General features: G+C 44.4%; 1 protein-coding gene and 1 long non-coding RNA gene across 6 annotated transcripts in view; one reads left to right on the top strand and one right to left on the bottom strand.

Moving 5' to 3' along the window:
• Window positions 1-14571, bottom strand: part of GALNTL5 (polypeptide N-acetylgalactosaminyltransferase like 5) — a 56136-nt gene extending 41565 nt beyond the window's left edge. For 3 of the 5 annotated variants that reach the window (XM_007087530.3, XM_042975825.1, XM_042975819.1), the window contains exons 1-3: window positions 14372-14571; window positions 9392-9692; window positions 1979-2099 (exon numbers count right to left, since the gene is read on the bottom strand). In XM_007087530.3, coding sequence (XP_007087592.2) covers window positions 1979-2099; window positions 9392-9653 — 383 coding nt within the window. In that variant the 5' untranslated portion in view covers window positions 9654-9692; window positions 14372-14571. Of the gene's footprint in view, window positions 1-1978; window positions 2100-9391; window positions 9693-11266; window positions 11542-14371 lie in introns of those variants that run through there. The other 2 variants (XM_007087529.3, XM_007087531.3) reach the window with 2 other exon arrangements.
• A 346-nt stretch (window positions 14572-14917) lies between these two features.
• LOC107180145 lies at window positions 14918-21936 on the top strand. The gene is made up of 3 exons (XR_006214545.1): window positions 14918-15105; window positions 20320-20511; window positions 21211-21936. It is a non-coding gene; the product is annotated as an uncharacterized LOC107180145 (long non-coding RNA).
• The last annotated feature ends 411 nt before the right edge of the window (window positions 21937-22347 follow it).

Genomic DNA, 22347 nt, shown 5'->3' with positions numbered 1-22347 from the left:
AAGAGACACATGGATCAATGGAACAGAGTAGAGTGCTCAGAAAGAAAATAAAATCATCCATTTATGATTAATCAATTAAGAAAAAAAGCCAAGAATACACAACGGGGAAAGGACAGTCTTTTCAATGTTGCTAGCCACATGCAAAAGAATGAAACTGGACCACTCTCTTAACACCAGACACAGAAATTAACTTGAAATAGATTAAAGACTTGAAGGTAAGACCCAAAACCATAAAGATCCTAGAAGGAGACAGAGGTAGTAGTAAGTTTCTTGACATCAATCTTGGGGATGATGTTTTGGATCTGGCTCCAAAAACAAAGACAACAAAAGTATAAATAAGTAAGAGGAACTATATCAAGCTAAGAAGCTCCTGCAGAGCAAAGGAAATCATCAACAAAAGGAAAAGGCAACCTGTACTGAATGGGAGAAAATCATACACGCGATAAGGGATTAACATCTAAAATATACAAAGAATTCGTAAAACTCGATACCAAACAAACAATTCAATTAAAAAATGGGCAGAAAATCTGGGGTGCCTGGGTGGCTCAGTTGGTTGAGTGACCGACTTTGGCTCAGGTCATGATCTCACCGTTTGTTAGTTTGAGCCCCGCATCGGGCTCTGTGCGGACAGCTCAGAGCCTGGAGCCTGCTTTGGATTCCGTGTCTCCCTCCCTCTCTGCCCCTCCCCTGCTCACGCACTGTTCCTCTGTCTCTCAAAGAATAAATAATCAATAACAAAATGTTTTTTAAAAATGGGCAGAAAATCTGAATGCTATTTTTCCAAGGGCATACGATGGCCAACAGGTACATGAAAAAGTACTCAATGTCACTAATAATCAGGAAATGCAAATCAAAACCACGAGATACCTCGCACCTGTCAGAATGGCTATTGTCAAAAAGACAAGAAATAACAAGTGTTGAAGAGGATGTGGAGAAGAGCCAACCCTTATGCCCTGTTGGTGGGAATGGAAATTGGTGCAGCCAAAATGGAAAACAGCATGCAAGTTCCTCAAAAAATTCAAAAGAAAGCTAACATATGATCCAACAATTTCACTGGCAGGTATTTACCTGGAGAAAATGAAAGCACTAACTCATAAAGACATACGCACCCCAAGTTCACTGCAGCATTATTTACAATAGCTAAGACACAGAAACAACCTCACCGTCCATCAGTGGATGAATGGATAAAGAATGCAGTGTCATATACACAATGGAATGTTATTCAACATAAAAAAAGAATGGAATCTTGTCATTTGCAAGAACATGGATGGACCTTGAGGGCGTTACACTAAACGTAATAAGTCAGAGAAGTCAGAGAGAGATAAATACCATATGATCTCACTTATATGTGGAATCTAAAACACAACCAACCAACCAAAGATCCCCAACCCAAGCTTATAAATACAGAGAACGAACTGGTGGTTGCCAGAGGAAGGGGATGGACAAAACAAAGCTCCATTATAAAATAAATGCATCGTGGGGCGCCTGGGTGGCTCAGTCGGTTAAGCGTAATACTTCAGCTCAGGTCACGATCTCGCGGTCTGTGAGTTCGAGCCCCGCGTCAGGCTCTGTGCTGACGGCTCAGAGCCTGGAGCCTGCTTCCCATTCTGTGTCTCCCTCTCTCTCTGCCTCTCCTCCATCCATGCTCTGTCTCTCTCTGTCTCAAAAATAAATAAACGTTTAAAAAAAATTTTTTTAATAAAATAAAATAAATGCATCGTGGGGTATAATGTCTATATGGTAACTATAGTTAATAATACTAGGCTGCATATTTGAAAGTAGCAGAGAGAATAGATCTTGAAATTCCTCATCACACATGCAAATATTTTTGGTAGGTATGTATGGTGGCCAATGTTAACTAGCCTTATTGTGGTGACTATTTTGCAATATATGTAAATATCAAATCATGTTGCACACTTGAAACGAATATAATCTTCTATTTCAACTATACCTCAATAAAAAATTAGGAGAAACATACTTTTTATTTCTGGTATCTGGCACTTCTCTCTCACTGCCCAAGCTTTTACTGAGAATGGTGTTAAATCCATATTTTAAAAATCCATCAACAAATTCTGAGCTTGAATAGTTAAAATCCTTACCTGCAAGAAAGGGTAATGAGAGTCACGTAAGTAACAAGTTTACTAATGTCGCTTTGATCAAGGACCATAAGAACAACTATATCCTGAATTCACTCCTTTTATAATGAGTCAGAGTCATTATCCTGGAACCTAACTACCCCCCGGATGACAAGATTAAAATCAGAGCAGATTCCTTAGAAAAGTATGAACAAGCCAGTCTTTGGTCACTTAGTCCCTCTAGGGAAGGATTTGTTCGGCCTCCTTGGTCCCATCATGATTCACAATGGTCCTGAGATTGTAACTGAGGGATTTCCGGAAGGGGGCTCGAACCCCTCCCCCCCCCACATTCATTCCATTGCAGAGAATAAAAAATGCCACTGGCCATTTTTTAATAGCAAGATGCCAGGGGCGCCTGGGTGGCTCAGTTGGTTAAGCATCCGACTTCAGCTCAGGTTATGATCTCACGGTTTGTGAGTTCGAGCCCTGCATCGGGCTCTGTGCTGACAGCTCGGAGCCTGGAGCCTGCTTCGGATTCTGTGTCTCCCTCTCTCTCTGCCCCTCCCCTGCTCATGCTCTGTCTCTCTCTGTCTCAGAAATAAATTAAAAAAAAAAAAAAAGTACAGAATTCATCGGAAGCAACATCCAGAAAGTCATTTTATACTCACAATAAGTTATAATAAAGACTAAATAATAATGAGCTTGCAGACATCAAATAATGCTACAGCAAAATACGTTAAAATCATTAGAGATATCAATATATACCTGCCACAAGTAGTAATGGAATATTTTAAGAACAACTCTAAGTCAGAGAAAAAGTTAGAAAGAACTTGATAAATGTCATTAGCACTATTTCCTTAGTGGATATGAATTTTGCTTTGTTTTTGAAGAATGAACTTTCTTTTCCAATGCCTACGGAGTGCTTTCCAAAACTGATATAAAAGGCTATATTATATACAAAAGGGATTCTCTTCAGGATGCAGTAACCCCATTTCCCCTAAGCCCTCTTTCCTGCACCTGAGAAATCCTGAACGTAACACAATAGATGAGCATAGGAGGGCTCAGAAAAGGGGAAATAAGGAGGCAGATGCCTCAGGACTGGAGGAAGGACATGGGAGCTCCTAATTTCCTCGCTGCCTCCCATATCTCCCAGACAGAGGTCTGTAGAAGCCTCCCAGTAGAACCACCAATGGCACAGGCCAAAAAGCCTCCCAGGTAAGTCTGTTCCCTCCAGCCACAGGGCGGGGAGGGGGGGGGGCAAACCAAGAAATCCTTTGGACAAACCTAATCAAGTCAAGCAGAAGTGGGAGAACCACACCACCCCCCGGGGCAGGGAGGAGGCCTTCCACCACACCCAAGGGAGTAAAGGGCAGTGGTGTGGGTGGGACTGAGCAGAACCCACCCTTCTATCCCCCTTCGTGGCAGAAGCAGCAGGGCTCTGATTACCTGGGGGGTGCGGGCAGGCTGGGCGGGGAGCTGCCCCTCGGTAAGCCGGCCTGGGGGAAACAGGTGACACTCTCATTCTCCCCCAGATAGCGCCGTGGCAATAGCAATGCTGAGCCTCCAAGCCCAGCTGGCAGCGACGAGGCTTCTGGAGGGGACGCAAGGTGGGGCTCGTCACCATTCCACATAGCCCCTGCCCCTCACGTTAGCAGGGCCCAGTGGAGAGCTAACCCTCTACCCCACCCGGTGGCAATAAGAGAAGCAGGTTATGCAAAGCTGGACACTGACTCTGCTTCTCCTGTCTCCTAACTGGCTGTCCGCGAGGCCCACTGGGGAGCTAACTCCGAGACAACAACTTCATGCACGTCTGTGCCTCATTTTACCAAAGCGGGAGCTGAACTCCTCCCCTCCCCCAGGGTGATCCCTGGCTGCAGGAATGGTGTCCGCAGACCCAGTGGGGAAACTGAGAATACCTCCCACCTGGCCCACCCTTGTGCTGCAGGGGATGGCCCCTAATAAAGAAGCTTAATTAGGACCCGGTGTTGCATAATATCCCAAAGGCCCAGAATACAATCGAAAACCCATTCTCACGCCAAGAACCAGGGATCTCAAATTGAATGAAAAGACAATACAGAGATGAATCAGAGGTCAGAATGATCTGACTTCTCATGCTAAAGCAGTCATCAGAAGAATGTTTGGAAACAAATGGAAAAGGGAAAATCTCAGCAAAGAAACACAAGTTATATTTTTAAAAATGGAAGATATAGAACTAAAAAACACAATGGTCTAAATAAAAAAACCTCACTGGACCGGCTTAATAGTAGAGCGATGATGGCTGATCAGTGAAATCCACCGGATCTGAACAACAGAGAAAGCAGACAGGAAAAAAATGCAGAGTTTCAGGAACCTGCACGCTGACGAGGAAAAGAGCCGATCCTTGTGTTATCGGAGCCCTGGGGGAGGAGTCAGAGTAGGACTGAAAAAGTACTCTGGAAATAAGGCTGGAAACTCCCCAAACTTGGTGAAAGTTGGACATCTATAGACTCAGGAGACTGAACAAAACCCCAACAGGATAAACCAAAGAAATGCATGTCGGGCCACATCATAACTAAATTTCTGAAAACTGAAGGCAAAGGAAAACTTTTGAAAGTGGTCAGAGAGAAGAGAAGTAGGACTCACAGAGGATCAATCTGAATGACCGTGGATTTCTCGTTTGAAATCGAGGAGGAGGCGGGGCATCTGGGTGGCTCAGTCGGTTGAGCGTCCGACTTCGGCTCAGGTCATGATCTCACGGTTTGTGAGTTCTAGCCCCGAATTGGGCTCTGTGCTGACGGTTCGGAGCCTGGAGCCTACTTCAGATTCTGTGCCTCTCTCTCTCTCTCTCTCTCTCTTTGCCCCTCCCCCACTCACACTGTCTCTCTCTCTCTCTCTCTCTCTCCTTCAAAAATAAATAAACATTAAAAAAACTTTGAAATCGTGGAGGAGGGAAGGAAATGACAGAACATTTCTGAATGCTGCAAGAAAAGAACTGTCAATAAGCAAATTCTACATTCCTCAAAAATATCCTTTGGGAATTGTGAGAAAATAAAGACACTCCTAAGTGAAGAAAAACTAAGAATTTGTAACCTGCCCTTAAAGAACAGCAAAAGAAAGTTCTCTAAACAAAAAGGAAATGATAACAGAAGGGTGGGACTTCAGATAAGAAAAAAGAACATCAAAATGGATAAAAATAGGGACAAAATAATAGGCTGTCCTTTTCATGAGTTTCTTTTTTTCATTGTTTTAATGTTTATTTATTTGAGAGAGCAAGACCGAGTCGGGGAGGGACAGAGAAAGAAGGGAAGAGAGAGAATCCCAAGCAAGCTCTGCCCTGTCCATGCAAAGCCTGATGTGGGGCTGGAACTTAGAAACCATGAGATCATGACTTGAGCTGAGTCAGGAGTCAGACGCTTAACCGACTGAGCTATGGAGGCACCCCTATCATGAGTTTCTTAAATCATATTTGGTGTCTGAAACAACAATTATAGCACCAGGTAATGTGACGCTCAATGCGGAAGACAAGTAAATTTTTTAATTGAGGAGGGCTAAGGGAATGCTTACACTTGAAGTGGAAAAACATCAATTCAAGGAGACTGTTAAGTTACAGATAGATTGCATGATACCTACAGCAACCCCGAGCGAAACCATACAAAGCAATCTGTTGAAAAAAAAAAAACAGTATAAAATAAATCAAAACGGAATTTTGAAAAAATGTTCCAGTAACTCACAGAAAGGAAAGAAAAGGGAAACACAAGATTGAGAAACAGAGGGAACAAATGAAAAACTGGCTAAGAAACTCTGACATCAATAACTGTCTTAAATACAAATGATCTAAATATATCAATTAAAAGCCTAGATTTACAGAGTAGATTTAAAAAATGTTCCGATAATATGCTCTTCTACGAGCACCTTACTTCAATGAAACATAGGTTGATTGATAGTAAAAGGATAGAAAAGGATATATTTGCAAATATTAATCAAAAAAGCAGCTCCTGGCTGGCTCAGTGGGTAGAGCCTATGACTCTTGATCTCGGGGTCATGAGTTTAAGCCCCACTTTGGGCATGGAGCCTACTTAAAAAAGAAAAGCAGGGGTGGATCTATTAATATTAGATAAAATAGACCAGAGAAAATTCCTAGAGACAAAGAGAGACATTACCTTATGATAAAAAGCTCAGTGCACCAGCAAGACATAATGATTCCAAATACAATCACATCAAAAAAGAGCCTCAAAACACACGAAGCAAAAGCTGATAGAGTTAAAGTAGAAACTGACAAACCCATAAATACAGTTGGGGTCTTCAACCCCCACCCTTAGCAATTGACAGAACTACTAGCCAAAAACTCAGCGAGGACACAGAAGAACTGAACAATACAATCGCCCAACAGGATCTAACCGATGTGGATGTAAAGAACACCGTACCCAAAAAGAGCAAATACGCATTTTTTTCAAGTGTGCGTGGAGCAGAGACAGAGACAGAGCATATCCTGGATCCTGAAACAAACCTCAAAAAAAAAAAAAAAAACTCTAAAAGAATTGAAATCATAGAGTATATTTTCAGACTATAAATGAACCAAACTGGATTATCGGTAGTAGACGCTAGAGAATTATTCCATGAGTTGGAAATTTAAAAACCCATTTCCAAATAATCCAAAGAGAAAGTCTCAAAGGGAATATAAAAACATACAGAACTGAATGAAAATGAAAATTCAACATTTCAAAAGTGGAGCCTGCTTGGGATTCTCCCTCTCTCCTTCTCTTTCTGCCCCTCCCCTGCTTTCTCTCTCTCGAGACAAAACAAACAAAACAAAACAAAACCCAGCAGGCTTTTTTGTAGACGTTGACAATATGTTTCTAAAACCTATATGAACAAGCAAAAGATCTAGAATAACCAAAACAGTTTTTTCAAGTTTATTTATTTATTCTGAGAGAGAGAGAGAGAGAGAGCATTGGGGAGGGGCAGAGTGAGAGGGAGAGAGAGAATCCCAAGCAGGCTCCCAACTGTCAGTGCAGAACCCAACGTGGGACTCGAATTTGCAAACTGTGAGATCATGACCTGAACCGAAATCGCGTCAGCCACTTAACCAGCTGAGCCACCCAGGCACCCCAAAACAATTTTTGAAAAGAATGAGAATAGAGTTCAGAAAGACACCCAACAAAAACAGTCAACTGATTTTTGACAGATGGAAAGATGGACAGATTTTTGATTTTTGGCAAGATGGAAAAAGGGAGCTTTTTCAACAAGTGCTGCTGGATGAAATGGATATCCACCTAGGGGAAATGAACATTGATCCCTACCTCACATCATGGCCCTGATGTAAAATATAAAGTAAAACCTAAACTTTCTATAAGAAAACACAGAAGGGAATCTGAGAACTTGAGGTAGGCGAAGGTTACTTTGATAAAACATAAAAAACATGAACCATACAAGAAAATGGGATGGACTGAACATCAAAATTTAAAATTGTTCTTCTTGGAGGCACCTGGATGGCTCAGTTGGTTAAGCAGATGATTCTTTTTTTTTTAATTTTTTTTTAACGTTTATTAATTTTTTGATAGAGAGAGACAGAGCGTGAGTGGGAAAGGGGCAGAGAGAGAGGGACGCACAGAATCCGAAGCAGGCCCCAGGCTCTGAGCTGTCAGCACAGAGCCCGACGCGGGGCTGGAACTCGCGGACCGTGAGATCATGACCTGAGCCGAAGTTGGACGCCCAAACGACCGAGCCACCCAGGCGCCGCATAGCATCTCATTGTTGATTTCAGCTCAGGTCATGATCCCAGGGTTGTGGGATCGAGCCCTGAGTAGGGCTCCATGCTGGCTGCTTAAGATTCTCTCCCTCAAAAATAAATAAGTAAATAAGTAAATAAACAAATAAATAAAAATAAGTGAAATCAATAAATAAAGCAGAATAAATATAATATCAAATAAATAAATAAAGCCAAATAAGGAAAAATAGAAAGTAAAAGGATAAAATAAAATTGTCCTCCTTGAATGACACCACTGAAAAGAGAATTTTAAAAAGTACAGCATGGTGACTATGGTTAACAATGCTATATTGTATATTTGGAAGTTGCCAAGACAGATCTCATCACAAGAAAAAAGATTTTAACTGTGTGTGTGATGGCTGTTAACAAAAATCATTGTGGTGATTATTTTGCAATATATACACGTATCAAATCATTATGCTCTACTCTAAAACTAATACAGTGCTTTTTGTCGATAAAAAAGAGAATAAAAAGACAAGGCACAGACTTGTACTATTTGCAACTCACATATCAAAGGCCTCAAATCCAAAATACATTTTAAAAAGTCTTAAAAGGGGCGCCTGGGTGGCTCAGTCGGTTAAGCAGCCGACTTCGGCTCAGGTCATAATCTCGCGGTCCGTGAGTTCGAGCCCCGCGTCGGGCTCTGTGCTGACAGCTCAGAGCCTGGAGCCTGTTTCAGATTCTGTGTCTCCCTCTCTCTGACCCTCCCCCGTTCATGCTCTGTCTCTCTCTGTCTCAAAAATAAATAAACGTTAAAAAAAATTTTTTTTAATGAATAAATAAATAAATAAAAAGTCTTAAAAATCGAGGCACCTGGGTGGCTCAGTCAGTCTCTCTCTCAAAATAAAATAAAAACATTAAAAAAAATTTTTTTTAAGTCTTAAAAATCAGAAGACAAATATCCCAATTTAAAAATGGACAAAAGACAGGAAGAGACATTTTACAAAAGATGATATATGGGTGGTCATTAAGCACATGAAAAGGTGCTCAAAATTATTAGTCCCCAGGGAAATGCAAATTAAGATCACAACGATACCATTGGTTACCCATTCGAATACCTAACATCTAAAAAGCTGACCGTGTCAAATGTTGGCGAAGATTTGATTCTCATATGCTGTGGGAAGGGATATTAAATGGCACGCCTACCTCGGAAAACACTTCGTCATTTTTTTTAAAGTTAAGCATATATCTACCTATATCCCATCTGTCCCAAACCTGGGTGTTTACATAAGAGAAACAAAATATGTCCACACAAAGCCTTGTAATCCATGTTTACCGCAGCATTGCAATTCATTGCAGAGTATCTACAAATACATTAAAAATGTATAATATTGCAGGGCGCCTGGGTGACTCATTCAGTTGAGTGTCCGACCCTTGATTTCAGCTCAGGTCATGATCCCAGGGTTGTAGGATGACGCCCTGTGTCGGGTTCCATGCTGAGCGTGGAGGCTACTTAAGATTCTCTGTCTCTCCCTCTGCCCTTCTCCCTGGCTTGTGCTTTCCCTAAAATTTGTATGTAGTAAAAATACTTCCCCTTAAAATGGCTAATGGAGAAAATGAAAATACTTACTCAATTTGAAAAAGGATTTCTGTGGTTTGGTTTCTTCTTCATCAGGACTTTCAAATCTCACATACGGTCTTGGAATTTCCTCTGAGCCATGAGTAACTTGCCGATGAAATTTTTGTTCAAGGGACCAAATTGAGGCAGGCTCCTGGGTTCTCTTGTCCAAGTTGCTCACATGATTGTGGTTAATAAATATATACAACAGAGCTGTCCAGATCCCAAATGTCAAGGATCCATACAGTAAAGTTTGAATTAAAATGCCTCTCATTGTAAACCTAGCATTTTTGAAGGCTCATTTGTTAATTTCCTAAATCAGAAGAATTTAAAAGAAGCTATGTTAGATACTCCCATGACTTATAGATCACCTACTTGGTTTAAATTCAATTTTCAGTGTTTTCGAAACAGACACATTTCTACGTATGCATCGTATACTTTGATGTGCTGAAGTCGATCTCATTTTCTATTAGCAAAACCTCTTCAAACGGGTATTCAGAAGATCACTTCCCACCAAGGGAAGTGACCCAAGATGGCGGCTCCAGCCCAGGAAAGAGGTAGCCCGCCTTGGAATGGGGGCTCTAGTGAGCCCTGGCACTCAACCCCTCCCCTAAAAGGAGATGGGTCAAAAGAATATCAGATTTGATAGATTCTTTGGGGCGGGCAAGTGCAAGTCGGTGTCCTATCTGGTGGTAAAAATTAAGGAATGATGTTTGTAGAATGATGAAGCTGTAGGCACTGGCTACCGTATTAATCAAAACATCACATAGATTCGTAGGGAAAATACGATTTCCCACGCTGTCTGCGCCGTCTGCCACAGGGCTCAGACTCACCAACTGTGGGATCACCACCTGAGTTGAAATCCAGAGTCAGATATTTAACCCACGGAGCCACCCAGGTGCTGGGGTGGGGGTGGGGAAAGCTAAGATTTTAAAAAAATGGAAGTCACGTCAGAAAAATGAAGTGAATGTGCAAAACAAGCCAAGAAGCAGAAGCCTAGGAATATTATTTAAAATATGAAGGTTTGACTGTCATAAGAAATATATTAAAAGAGTCTAAAGCCATTGCTTTTGGAGAGTTGAACTGGGGATTAGGGTGGAATTGGGCAGGGGCCTGCCGACTCTCTTTATAAGATTTGGTTTTATTTTTTTGTGTATACATTACTTTGGAAAAAATTTAAAAATAAGGATTGCAAACTGTGTCTATCAAATGGCATCATTGTAATAAACACATGTGTATATAGCAGCGTTTCTCTCCCACCCCAACCTTTTATTTTTTTTTTAATTTTTTTTTAACATTTATTTATTTTTGAGACGGAGAGAGACAGAGCATGAACAGGGGAGGAGCAGAGAGAGAGGGAGACACAGAATCCGAAACAGGCCCCAGGCTCCAAGCTGTCAGCACAGAGCCCGACGCGGGGCTCGAACTCACGGACCGTGAGATCATGACCCGAGCCAAAGTCGGACGCTTAACCGACCAAGCCACCCAGGCGCCCCATCCCACCCCAATCTTTTAAATCAAGTGACAGCCTGGCGGCTGGAAGAGGGAATCAAGGATACGAGCCCCAAGCTCTCCAGCATCACTCTCTTTCTAGGACCTCCTGGTGCGGGTCCTCCTCACGCTCTGACTCAAGTATCTTCCTCCACATTTGACCATGTAGTATCGTCTCCCATTTTTACCCTTTCTAGGACTCGAGGGAAGAGGCGGGCTTCTGAAGTGTAGACCTCAGGCCAGCACTAGGAACCAGCCTGCCCACCCGCTCTGGCTCTTAACCGCTCTTGTTCACAGCAGAGACCCATTCTTCCCCCACAGGACTCAGGACCCACAACAATTCCATGGCATCAAACCACCCGGTCAGCACCTTGCCCCCCAAACACCTGAACACACCTGGATATGATGTCTTACGCGGTGGTGCCACCAGGTCACTGCGTGGGACCCCGCTGCCCGAGTACTGGCTCATGGTTGAGTCCCTCCCCCAGAGTTACCGCTGGTGGGGGCAAGCGGCTTTGTCCAAAGTTTCCCCCTCCCTGAGGGAACTCATGTTTAAAGACCGGCTGATGAGCCCAACTTGCTTATTTCAACTTGAGATGACTCTGAGGACTCATCCGGCCCAGAGATTTCCACAGAGGTCCCTGTGGCAGCCACGTCACTGTCTAGCCTTTCTGTTGTGAAAATGAAGGAAACGAAACTTTGTTCAGAATGGAGTCAGGAGGCCGGCAGGGGGCGCTCTCATCTCCAGCACTCCCCGTCAATTGTAGCCCCAACTCCTGGAGCATCTTGCAGAGGACCGGCACTCTACTATCCCTGCAGGAGGACAGAAGGTTTCCTCCTCCCCCGGCAACAGTCCAGCCAATGAGGGACAGTCACAGCTCAGCCAATGAGAAGCCGCTATACTGTGAACGTCCAGTTTACTCCAATGAACTCTTAGTTTACAGCAGTCTTCCCGACGTCCCCCTTTCCTCTATAAAAGAGCCTCTTTAGTCTCCAGACTTGCCTGTGGTTTTGCCTTGCTTCTGCAGGTTGGCGGTTCTCCACTATTACCAAATAAATCCATTTTTGCTGGCGAGATAACCGGCAGTTTTATTATTTTTATTTTTACTTTTAAATGTTTATTTTGAGACAGAGAGTAGGAGTGGGGAAGGGGGAGAGAGAGATGGAGACACAGAATCCGAAGCAGGCTCCAGGCTCCAGCTGTCAGCCCAGGGCCAGATGGGGGTGGGGATGGGGGGGCCTGGAACCCACCAGTTGTGAGATCACGACCTGAGCCGAGTCGGAGGCTTAACCAACTGAGCCACCCAGACGCCCCGCGGCAGCTTTATTTTTAAGGTTAACATTGCTTGACCCAGTTTGCTTTGCTTGCAGGTGTTCCCCCAAACCCATGCCAATAAAGTGCCGACACGCAAATCTCAGTCCCAAAGTCTGTTTCTGAGGATCTTGACCTACGAAAGTTGGTAGTGGGGTGGTCCTGCGAAACAGACACCAAAGTGGGATTTTGGGGGGTGCATCACCGCTCGCCCGCTGGCCTTAAGGACCCCCCATGCTGGTGGAAAGGCAGCGTTCGACTAGAACGCAGCAGGCTGGAGCAGTGCGCTTGTTACGGCTTCACCAGTGGCCAACTGGTGGGAAGGAACGTTCTGGTTGGTGCATTTGGGAGCTGGGGGCAGGGAAAAGTAATTATAAAAGCTGAAGAATCAAAATGTTTGGTGTTGGGTGCTACAGACGCATTTGAGAAAGACAAAAGAAAGGCTGAGGGTGACGAGTCCCCACTTTAAGGCAAAGTATCAATCTCACTTCCTTGGCAACACATAAAGGGATTCGCATCTCCTACGTTGGAAGGGCAGAGAAAGCTGAGACTCATGTGCAGGGCTTGGTGATAGGGCAGCGAGACTCCGAGGAAGGTGACTCCAGGGAAGGAGGGAGAAGCTAAGACTTGGGATGGGGGTGTGTGGGTGGAGGGCCATGAGGACCCACCCTGTGGATCTACAGAAATGGCCCATTGCTCCTGTGCTTGAGGATGCTCGGCAAGCCACGCACGACCTTCCTCTGGATCCCCCCACCCCCAGTCCTCTCCTGACCGCCAGATCAATAATTAGGGTCAAGTGACAGCATAGCCTGGCTGGGAATGTGCTAGTCCTGCTCAGGGAGGAAAGAGTGTGTCCCCAGGGAACTGCAGAACCCAGGCATCACTATCCAACCGGATCAGGGTCCTGTGCATGGGCTGAGACCTGAGGATTCTAGATCAAGGGAGGGGGTGTAAGATTGGATTGGGGGAGGGGCGCCTGGGTGGCTCAGTCGGTTGAGCCTCCCGCTCTTGATACCTGCTCAGGTCGTGATCTTGCGGTCCATGAGATGGGCCCTACATCGGGCTCCAGCCGAGTGTGGAGCCTGCTCGGGATTCCCTCTCTCCCCCTCCTCCCTCTCTCTCTGCCCCTCCCCAACTTGTGCACGCATGCTCTCTCTCCCTCTCAAAATAAAACATGATAATAATAATGATAATAAAATTGGGGCATTTATTCGTATAGGAGCATCCTCCCAAGACATAGGATTTAACACCCTGACAGAGATCTAGGTTGCACAATGAAGGCCCATTGACTGGAAAAATTACTCTTCAAAAATGCAGTATTCGATTATGCAAAGAAAAAGGGTCAAATGTGTAAGAGAAGAAGACAGCCTCTAACAGGGAGAAATGGGCAGATTCAAATAAGTGGGAAGAGAATGAAGCCGTTTAACTTCTATTAACCCCACTTCTAGAGATTAAAAGTCACATTTTGACACTGTTTTAATTTCCACTGAACACCAAAAGCAATTAGAAGCTAACGAAAAACACAAGTGAGGGGAGGCAGATTGCATACACAAAATACACATGTGGGGTCATGCTAGGACTAAAACCGGAAAAGAAAATAAATCCATATTGTCTAGAAGGATTCTCGTATATTAAGAAAATTTGGAGCAAATTCTCTACATGTGAACCCGTAGGAAAATTAGCCTCCTCCATTTTTTTTTTTTTAATTTTACTAATGTAAGCTTTCTTATGCAATGTCTTCGTAAAGCAGAGCTCCCCCTGGTTCTCTGGAATATGGACCTCATCTCTGCCCCACCCCCACTCCCACCAAACGTATACACGCACACACACGCTCACACACACGTACACACTGAAAAACCAAAGCCCTAAACTAAATCTCGATTCACAGCCATCGAGTTTGTTTTAAAGTGTGAGTTTTTAGGGTCAAGAAAACATGGCTATGCTGTCACAACTAAATTCTCTATAAATGATCAGATTTTCAAGAACTGAAGTCGTTATAATGCCCAGTCTACCTCTAGAGTGGTATAGCCCAGCCTCTTATTACAAATCAGATCTTAATCCTAATCCCCAGAGCCAGCATCCCATTCAAGATTCAGCGATTTGATGTGTCGCTTCCACTGAATGCAGGTGGAAGGCACCCCACCCCCCAACTTTGTTCCCATTTTTCTCAGCACGCCGAGGCCACCCACCTACCACCGAGACATTGGCCACTCTGTAGTTGATACGTTGTCTAAGCTGAGTCGCAGGTGAAATTAGGCAGGGGTCTAGGCTGAACGATCTGAAAGATGAGATTTTTTTTTTTTCTGAATGGCCTGGATTCTGAGAAAATACTTGATTGTACTGGGTGACCCTGCCCGCCTTGTACTACATGCACATGATGTAGCATCGGGCCGTGTCACAAAGTCCTATGACATCACACAGGGCATCACCAGCAGCTGGAGGTTCCTGCTTAGAAGCTCCAAGCAGCAGGTGGAATCCAGGACTTCCAGAGTTCAATGGGTCCTTCCAGAGAGTCTTAGAATCCTCATTCCTCAACCAAGGAAATAGGAAAAGCCTCCTATTGGGAAAAATCTAGGCTCAGTCTCATTTTTAGCCTTTTTTTTTTGGAAATAAACATGATAAAAATAAGCTTTCAGAACACCTCTCAAGGGACCCAAAGATGAGCCAAAGGGTTGTTTGGCTGCCTTTTAATTTTTTACTCTATATTACTCAATATTTAGATATTAGTACACAAGTTCAGCCAAATGCTTGCGAAATTTCTTCTTAACACGTCTGAGCAGATTTGACCTTTCCCTCGCTGAGGAGGCTGACCCTGTTTTGTCGGGGACCCAACATCTGCTTCAAAGTATGTGGTGGGTTGGGTTCTCCCTGGAGAACCAGGAATGAGAGAACAGAGAACATTCTAGATGTCCGGTATTTTTCTGTAAGTATAAAGGACAAGGAAGTCATGGGTACTACCTAGGAGTTGCTTAAGGGAGACAATAATCATGTGAGAAATTAGGGGAAGATACAAGATAAAAAGTGTACTGAGTTGCTACAGCCTGGTGTCCCGACCCAAGAGTCAGGGGGCACTGTTGCCAGAAACGATTCATTAGGGGAAAGAATAACGTAACAAAACAAAACAGAAGTCATAGAACAAACTCATGATGCCACTAGGGAGCTGGTAGGTGCTGAAGAGAAGAGGTTAAGAGAAGGAAGATAAAGATTGCAGAGGGGAGGGAACATGGGGACGAGAGCAAAGTGCACGTGTGACAATGGAGGTAAATCCTGTGGGGTGACCAGAAAGCCTGGAACCTTCCCTAAGGATAAAAGGAAATTAGGAGGTTGAAACAGTGCATGTTTTCTCTCAAATGAGTAGGCAAGTTTCCTCCTAGTTGATTCTAATTAAACAATTACAAGGAGAAACAAAGCAGCCCAGAGTGCTACTCTCAGTCTGAGGAGGAAAAGGGAAACATGGATTTCTTAAGCTAGGTTAAGACTTCAGACTGGGAAACCATCTTTCTGGGCCTGTGTCTTCTGAGGGATAAAGGCAATGCTTAAAACAAAGGGCAGGAAAAAAATCCAAACACCAGAGGGCAGAGAAGCAGAAACAGGAAACGCAAATCGAAAGAAAACGGGCAAAAACATCTGAGTATAAATTTGCCAATTATCACATACCACCCCAGGCATCTGGGCGGGGTGGGGGGCGGGTTGTAAGCTCTTGGAGGAAAGGGCCCCACACTCACCCATTTCTGTGCTCTACGATGCTATGTCATGTGATTGGTGCCAGTAGACGTTCACTCAGTAAACCCTCAAATAATTGTCACTCTTAAGACAAAGGACTTGGTAAGCAATGTCCAAAGGTGAATATCTTTGGTGGTAAAAAGGAAACAAAAGGAAGGAGGAGGGAAAAAGAGAATTAAAAATTAATGAAGGAGCCTTAGTCCCAGCTCTGCCTGGTTCTCTCCCACCAGCCCTGCTGGGCTCATTCATCTAAAAACTCCTTTCTGACTGATTCTTTGCTCCAGCGACAAAGGTCTACAGACCTTCCCCACACACTGTTCTTCTAAATTCCTCCATATGCTATTGGTCAGACTTGCCGACATATGCTCTCCTTTGTCTTGAGAACCCTTCGGAAGAATCCAGTCCCCATCCACTCTGGTTCCCAACCATTAAAAGCATCCACTGTGACCATCCTTTTGGATCTGACCATCTCAGGGTCTAAGTAGCATGGCCCTTAATAACCACGTAGTAAGTTTTCCCATGGAAGTGGGCAGTTATGGGTGGGGTTGTGATTTGAGAGGTTCCCCTAGAAATTCATGACCTGCTATCTTAGAATGTGGGGGATTATTTTGGGCCCAGAGCTGGGGATGTGGAGTTGGGGAGAAGGGAGACTCTGGTAATAAGTGTCAGGCAGGGACCTTCCTTTGGCTAATATCCAAGGAGGACCATCTTGTTGGATAGACCATGTGCTGACTGCTTCAATTGTATACCAGTGTTTCGCTTATTTGAGTCAAGGTTATAACAATGAGTGTAAGACAAAGGAATGACAAAACGTGAATATTTGGGGGTGGAGGAAGATTTTTTTTTTTTGTCTTTACACACCTACCTTCCAGTTAGAGTAGCTAAAGGCACTGTGTACTGAGACCTGTGGTAGGCTACCCCAGGAACACAGAGAAAGAACCTGTGGTCCCTATCGTAGAGTGGCTCACATCTCCAATGGGGAAGAAGACATTGTTCAAGACATTGGTTCAAATTCTATTAACAGATTTGGCCAAATGAGACCAGTTCCCCTGGATAAATAATACCAAAATTGCTTTTTTTTTTTTAAGTTTATTTATTTATTTTGGGAGAGAGAGAGAGAGAGAGAGAGAGAGAGAATCCCGAGCAGGCTTCGTGCTGTGAGTGCAGAGCCTGACACGGAGCTTGAACCCACAAACCGTGAGATCATGACCTGAGCCAAAATCAAGAGTCAGATGGTTAACACCCAGGTGCCCCCCCAAATTGCTTTTGGTAGATGTTAATCAGTGGCCTCTTGGGTGAACAATTGGTTTTCTCTTTCAATTAATTTAAACAAACAAACAAAAAAAACAGAATCTTTGGTTCTGGGATGCCAAGAACATCTACCAATGATGCTCTAAAGATGAGAAATACATGAATTTTAGGGTTCTAGGTTAGTTATTCAAAATACTAATGATTTAATGAGAAGGTCTATTTGGAGACTTCGATGTCGATAGCTTGGTTCACATGGCAAACAGTACTCTTGATTCTGCATTATTTAGAATAGCTTAAACTGGAAGGAACCCAAGTGTCCATCAATGGATGAATGAGTAAGCAAAATGTGTTATCCACGTACAATGGAATCTTTTTTTTTTTTTTTTTTCGCCACCCAGGCGCCCTCTTGCCACAGTTCTTTTTTTTTTTTTTCATTTTCTAGCTTTTATTATTATTACTATTTTTAACACAATTTATTATCAAGTTAGCTAACATACAGTGTATACAGTATGCCCTTGGTTTCGGGGGTAGATTCCCATGATTCATCGCTTACAGAAAACACCCAGTGCTCATTCCAACAAGTGTCCTCCTCAATGCCCATCACCCATTTTCCCCTCTTCCCTGCCCCCTTCACCTGAGTTTGTTGAAAAGATGCTCAACATCACTCATTATGCGGGAAACACAAATCAAAGCCACATTGAGATAACCTCCTCACGCCGGTCAGAGTGGCTAAAATGAACAAATCAGGAGACTATAGATGCTGGCGAGGATGTGGAGAAATGGGAACCCTCTTGCACTGTTGGGATGCAAACTGGTGCAGCCACTCTGGCAAACGGTGTGGAGGTTCCTCAAAAAAAAAAAAATGACCCAGCAATAGCACTGCTAGGAATTTACCCAAGGGATACAGGAGTGCTGATGCACAGGGGCACTTGTACCTCAATGTTTATAGCAGCACTTTCAACAACAGCCAAATTATGGAACAAGCCTAAATGTCTATCAGTGGATGAATGGATAAAGAAGATGTGGTTTATATATATAATGGAATACTACTTGGCCATGAGAAAGAATGAAATCCTGCCATTTGCACCAATGCGGATGGAATTGGAGGGCATTACGCTAAATGAAATAGGCCCGGCAGAGAAAGACAGATACCATATGCTTTCGCTCCTATGTGGAACCTGAGAAACTTAACAGAAGACCATGGGGGGAGGGGGAGGGGGCAAAATAGTTTCAGAGAGGGAGGCAAAGCATAAGAGATGCTCAAACACGTGCAGTGGAATCTTATTCAGCCTTAAAAAGGACACTCTGACACCTGCTGCAACATGAACGATTCTCGAAGACGTGAGGCTAAATGGAACAAGCCACACACAACAAGACAAGTATGATTCCACTTGCGCGTGATGTTTAGAGCAGTCAAAATCATAGAGAAAGTAGATCGGTGGTTCCCGGGGGTGGGGGAGGGGCGGGGGGATGGGGAGTTACTGTTCCGTTTTACAAGATGACAAGAGTTCTGGAGGTGGACGGTGGGGACGGAGAGGTATAATGTATTTTACACCCCTGAACTGGATACTTAAGAGTGGCTAAGATGATAAAATTTTATGTTATACGTGCTTTACCGCACATAAAAAATGGAGGGAAAAAGTACATGAAGTGATTTATACCCTTTGTCTTAGGCTGAGAAAACTAGCCCCCTCATCGACTTTGCTCTTGATGTCCTTTTTGAAAAGGTTTTCACTTCCATACCCACACTTTTGGCTTCCTGTCGACTTCCTGTAACACTTGTGAACATTCACTTCTCGTTCGCTTTGACTGTTCCCTTTCAGATGTCATTTTCTTTTTAAGTAAACATTAAACACTCTAATATACGGTCGGCATACTTTTGTAAAATATAGAGGCTAAACCTAAAACAGAAGCAGGCAAGCCCCTGGCATTCTTCTCCTATAAGTACACATCCAACCTTAGATGAAATATCAGCTTCCATTGTTTTCTAGGGAAGTCCTTCTTAAGTCCTTCTCTTACTTAAAATAAAAGGGGGAAGCTTCTTTAGAAAGTGTGCAAAGCCAAGAGACAAGACACAATGCACAGATCCTTTGGGGGCTGAGCAGAGACCAGCTGTTGAGTTGGCATATGTTTCCCTGGTGCCTTTTTTTTTTTTTTTTTTTTTTTAATTTCACTCAACTCTCATTTCTGTTTTTCTCTTTGCTTCCAGTCAACTACCCAGGCCGGGGCCTCTGGAAATATGCCCTTCTCCACCACTGCCCCAGCACACGGGACTGAAGTCAGTGATTCCAAGCATGGGGAAAGTGGGTTTCCACCTTAAAACGATCACTGATTCCTAGTGATTGAGAGGAAAGCTAATACAGAATTTGGAAAATTAAGTGTTCCAATATAATTTTTGAATGTTTATTTATTTATTTTCTGAGAGAGACAGAGAGAGAGAGAGAAAGAGCAAGTCGTGGAGGGACAGGGAGAGTGGGAGAGAGAGAATCCCAAGCAGGCTCTACACTGACAGCATGGAACCTGACGTGGGGCTTGAACCCATGAACCGTGAGATCATGACCTGAGCCGACATCAAGAGTCGGCCACTTAACCAGCGGAGCCACCAAGACCCGCCCCTCCGATGTAATTTTCTAACCGTGAAGTTTTTTTCCCCCTTTATCTAGATGCCTTTCATTCCTGTTTTTCTCCCTTCTGACCACCTGTTCATTTTATTGCCCTTGCTCTTGGGTCTGTATGCTGACTTTCATGGTTTCAAAAATTAGAGGGCATATCTTTTCTTTTGTCAGCTCTCAGCAACGTGGCAGTGGAAGGGGCGTCTCCCCTCCATCCCCCCCCTTCTCCGCTGCACCCCCTTGCACCCCCTGTACCCCCAGCCCACACTGGCCGAGTCTTTGAGGGCCTCCGCGGCACAGCTGTGGGTCAGGTTTACCACTGCTCTGCCTGTTATCTTTGCGGCCTCGGGCAGATTCCTGGACCTCTCTGGTTTCTGGCAAACGTGCTTCTGCCTGCCTCGGAAGGTTATTTCCATGACTAAACAAGTGAATTCATGCCAAGGAGGATAACGCAGTGCGCAGTTAATGGTGGGGCTTGCGCCTTCCCGCCTGGCTGCCCGCTGGCAGATGACAGGAAAATGGGGGGATGTAAATAGGACAATCCTTTCCAGGGCAATCTGGCAATACGGAGACGAGCTGCATGACCCAGAGACGAGCTGCATGACCCAGCGATCCGCGCTCAGGACGGACCCTAGAGAAACGCACACGTATGTACCCGGAGGCAGTGTAAGAAGGCTGGCCGCGGCCTGGTCTGTTGTGACGAAAATTCCAAGCAACCGAAATACCCCAGGATGCAAACACTGGTAAGTAGAGTGTGGTAGTCACACAATCAACAATATACAGGAGAGGAAAATGAGAACATCAGAGCCACAGGGATGAACTTCGACAGCGTAACACTGCGGAAGAAAAGCAGGTCGTGGGAGAACGCACCCGGTGTGATCCACATGTATATGGATCAGAAGTAGAAAAACCTGTGTGTAACAAATACCAATTCAGAGTGATGGTTACCTGGAGGGTGCAGAAAGGGAGGGTACACAGGGGCCCTCGACTTCTCTACTTTATTTTTATTTTTTGAAGATTTAAAGTAAACACAGAGGGGTGTCTGGGTGGCTCAGTTTGTTCAGCTTCTGACTTTAACTCATGAGTTCGAGCCCCGTGTCGGGCCCTGTGCTGACAGCTCGGAGCCTGGAGCCTGCTTCGGATTCTGTGTCTCTCTCTCTCTCTCTCTCTCTCTCTCTGTGCCCCTCGCCTGCTCGGGCTCTGTCTCGCTTGCCCGCGCCCTCTCTCTCTCTCTCTTAAATATAAATAAACGTTAAAAAAATTAAAGTAAATATGGGGCAAAATGTTAAGGTTTCATAAGGCTGGTGCGTGGGTGCACGGGTATTTTTAGATCTTTATACACTTTGTATAGGTTTAAAACAGGATTCGCAGAAATGGGCTCCTTATAACCTACAAGACTCCATCACGTCTGTTGGAAATAATTAATGTGTTTCATTCCATAGATGGCCCACAAGAGGGAGATCTAGAACAGTTCAGCAACCAGATGTGTAACTGTATAAACCGATATAAGGACACACAGCATCTTGGGAAGCTTTGCAGGAGTGCAAAGGGCGCCGATAGAGGCTCCCGCCTGCCCTCTGTCTAAGGCGAGCGGCCTTTTAACGCGTTCAGAAATCTGCAGAGCAACCGCTCACGGTGAAGAAGACGCAGCACAGGGTGCGGTGGTAAACTGAACGGTGTGTTTAAAACGTGCGGTTTAATGAGACGGTTGCAGAGTAAAAAGCAACACGGCAGCAAGAGGAAAATCGATCAGTGGAGTGCAGAAGCACAGGGGACAGACGGTGTCCTCGGGGACCTGTGGCCAGGTGCTTGGGGTCTGCGACCTTGGAAGGGCCCAGGAAACCCGAAACTCCTGCCGCTTATTCACGGAACACTGAGAAATGCGGACATAGCTGCTATTATCACTGCAGCTACAAACAGTACGGCTAGCGATAAGCATGGCTATCTTACAGCTGTAATTCAAACTTACCATTAGAAGCTTCCCCTCTAAAGATTATAACCGGGTACGGTGAGTTTCAAGCTTTTCTGTGAACATTTCTGCTACTTATTCATCCTTTTCAATCAGGTGCCAAAGGTTTTATCAACAATTGGGGAGGGTGCATAAATTAAGAACAGTCGTTGGCTGGGGCGCCTGGGTGGCTCAGTCGGTTGAGTGTCTGACTTTAGCTCGGGTCATGATCTCGCGGTCCATGAGTTCGAGCCCCGCATTGGGCTCTGTGCTGATGGCTCGGAGCCTGGAGCCTGCTTTGGCTTCTGCGTCTCCCTCTCTCTCTCTGCCCCTCCCCCCGCTCACATTCTGTCTCTCTCTCTCTCTCAAAAATAAATAAACATTAAAAAAAAAAAAAAGAAGACTCACGGGTGTCTTCATGAACTGGGAAGAAACTGCCATTACTTTTGGCATTATTATTTAGTGCTTCATCACCTGTGGGAGGGCACAGACCTCTTAGTCTATCTCAACAGCAATCTCATGTCCAGGAGCAAACACTGTGCCTGATACATCATTGGCACTCAAAAAATGTTTGTTAGATTAAAGCTATAGCCAAGTGTCTGTTGGCGGATGAATGGGTAAGTAAAATGTG

This window comes from Panthera tigris, chromosome A2 (genome assembly GCF_018350195.1).
Source record: "Panthera tigris isolate Pti1 chromosome A2, P.tigris_Pti1_mat1.1, whole genome shotgun sequence".
Classification (NCBI taxonomy): domain Eukaryota; kingdom Metazoa; phylum Chordata; class Mammalia; order Carnivora; family Felidae; genus Panthera; species Panthera tigris.
The sequence above is the reverse complement of the archived record's forward strand: the minus strand, read 5'-3'. Positions and strand labels throughout refer to the sequence as shown.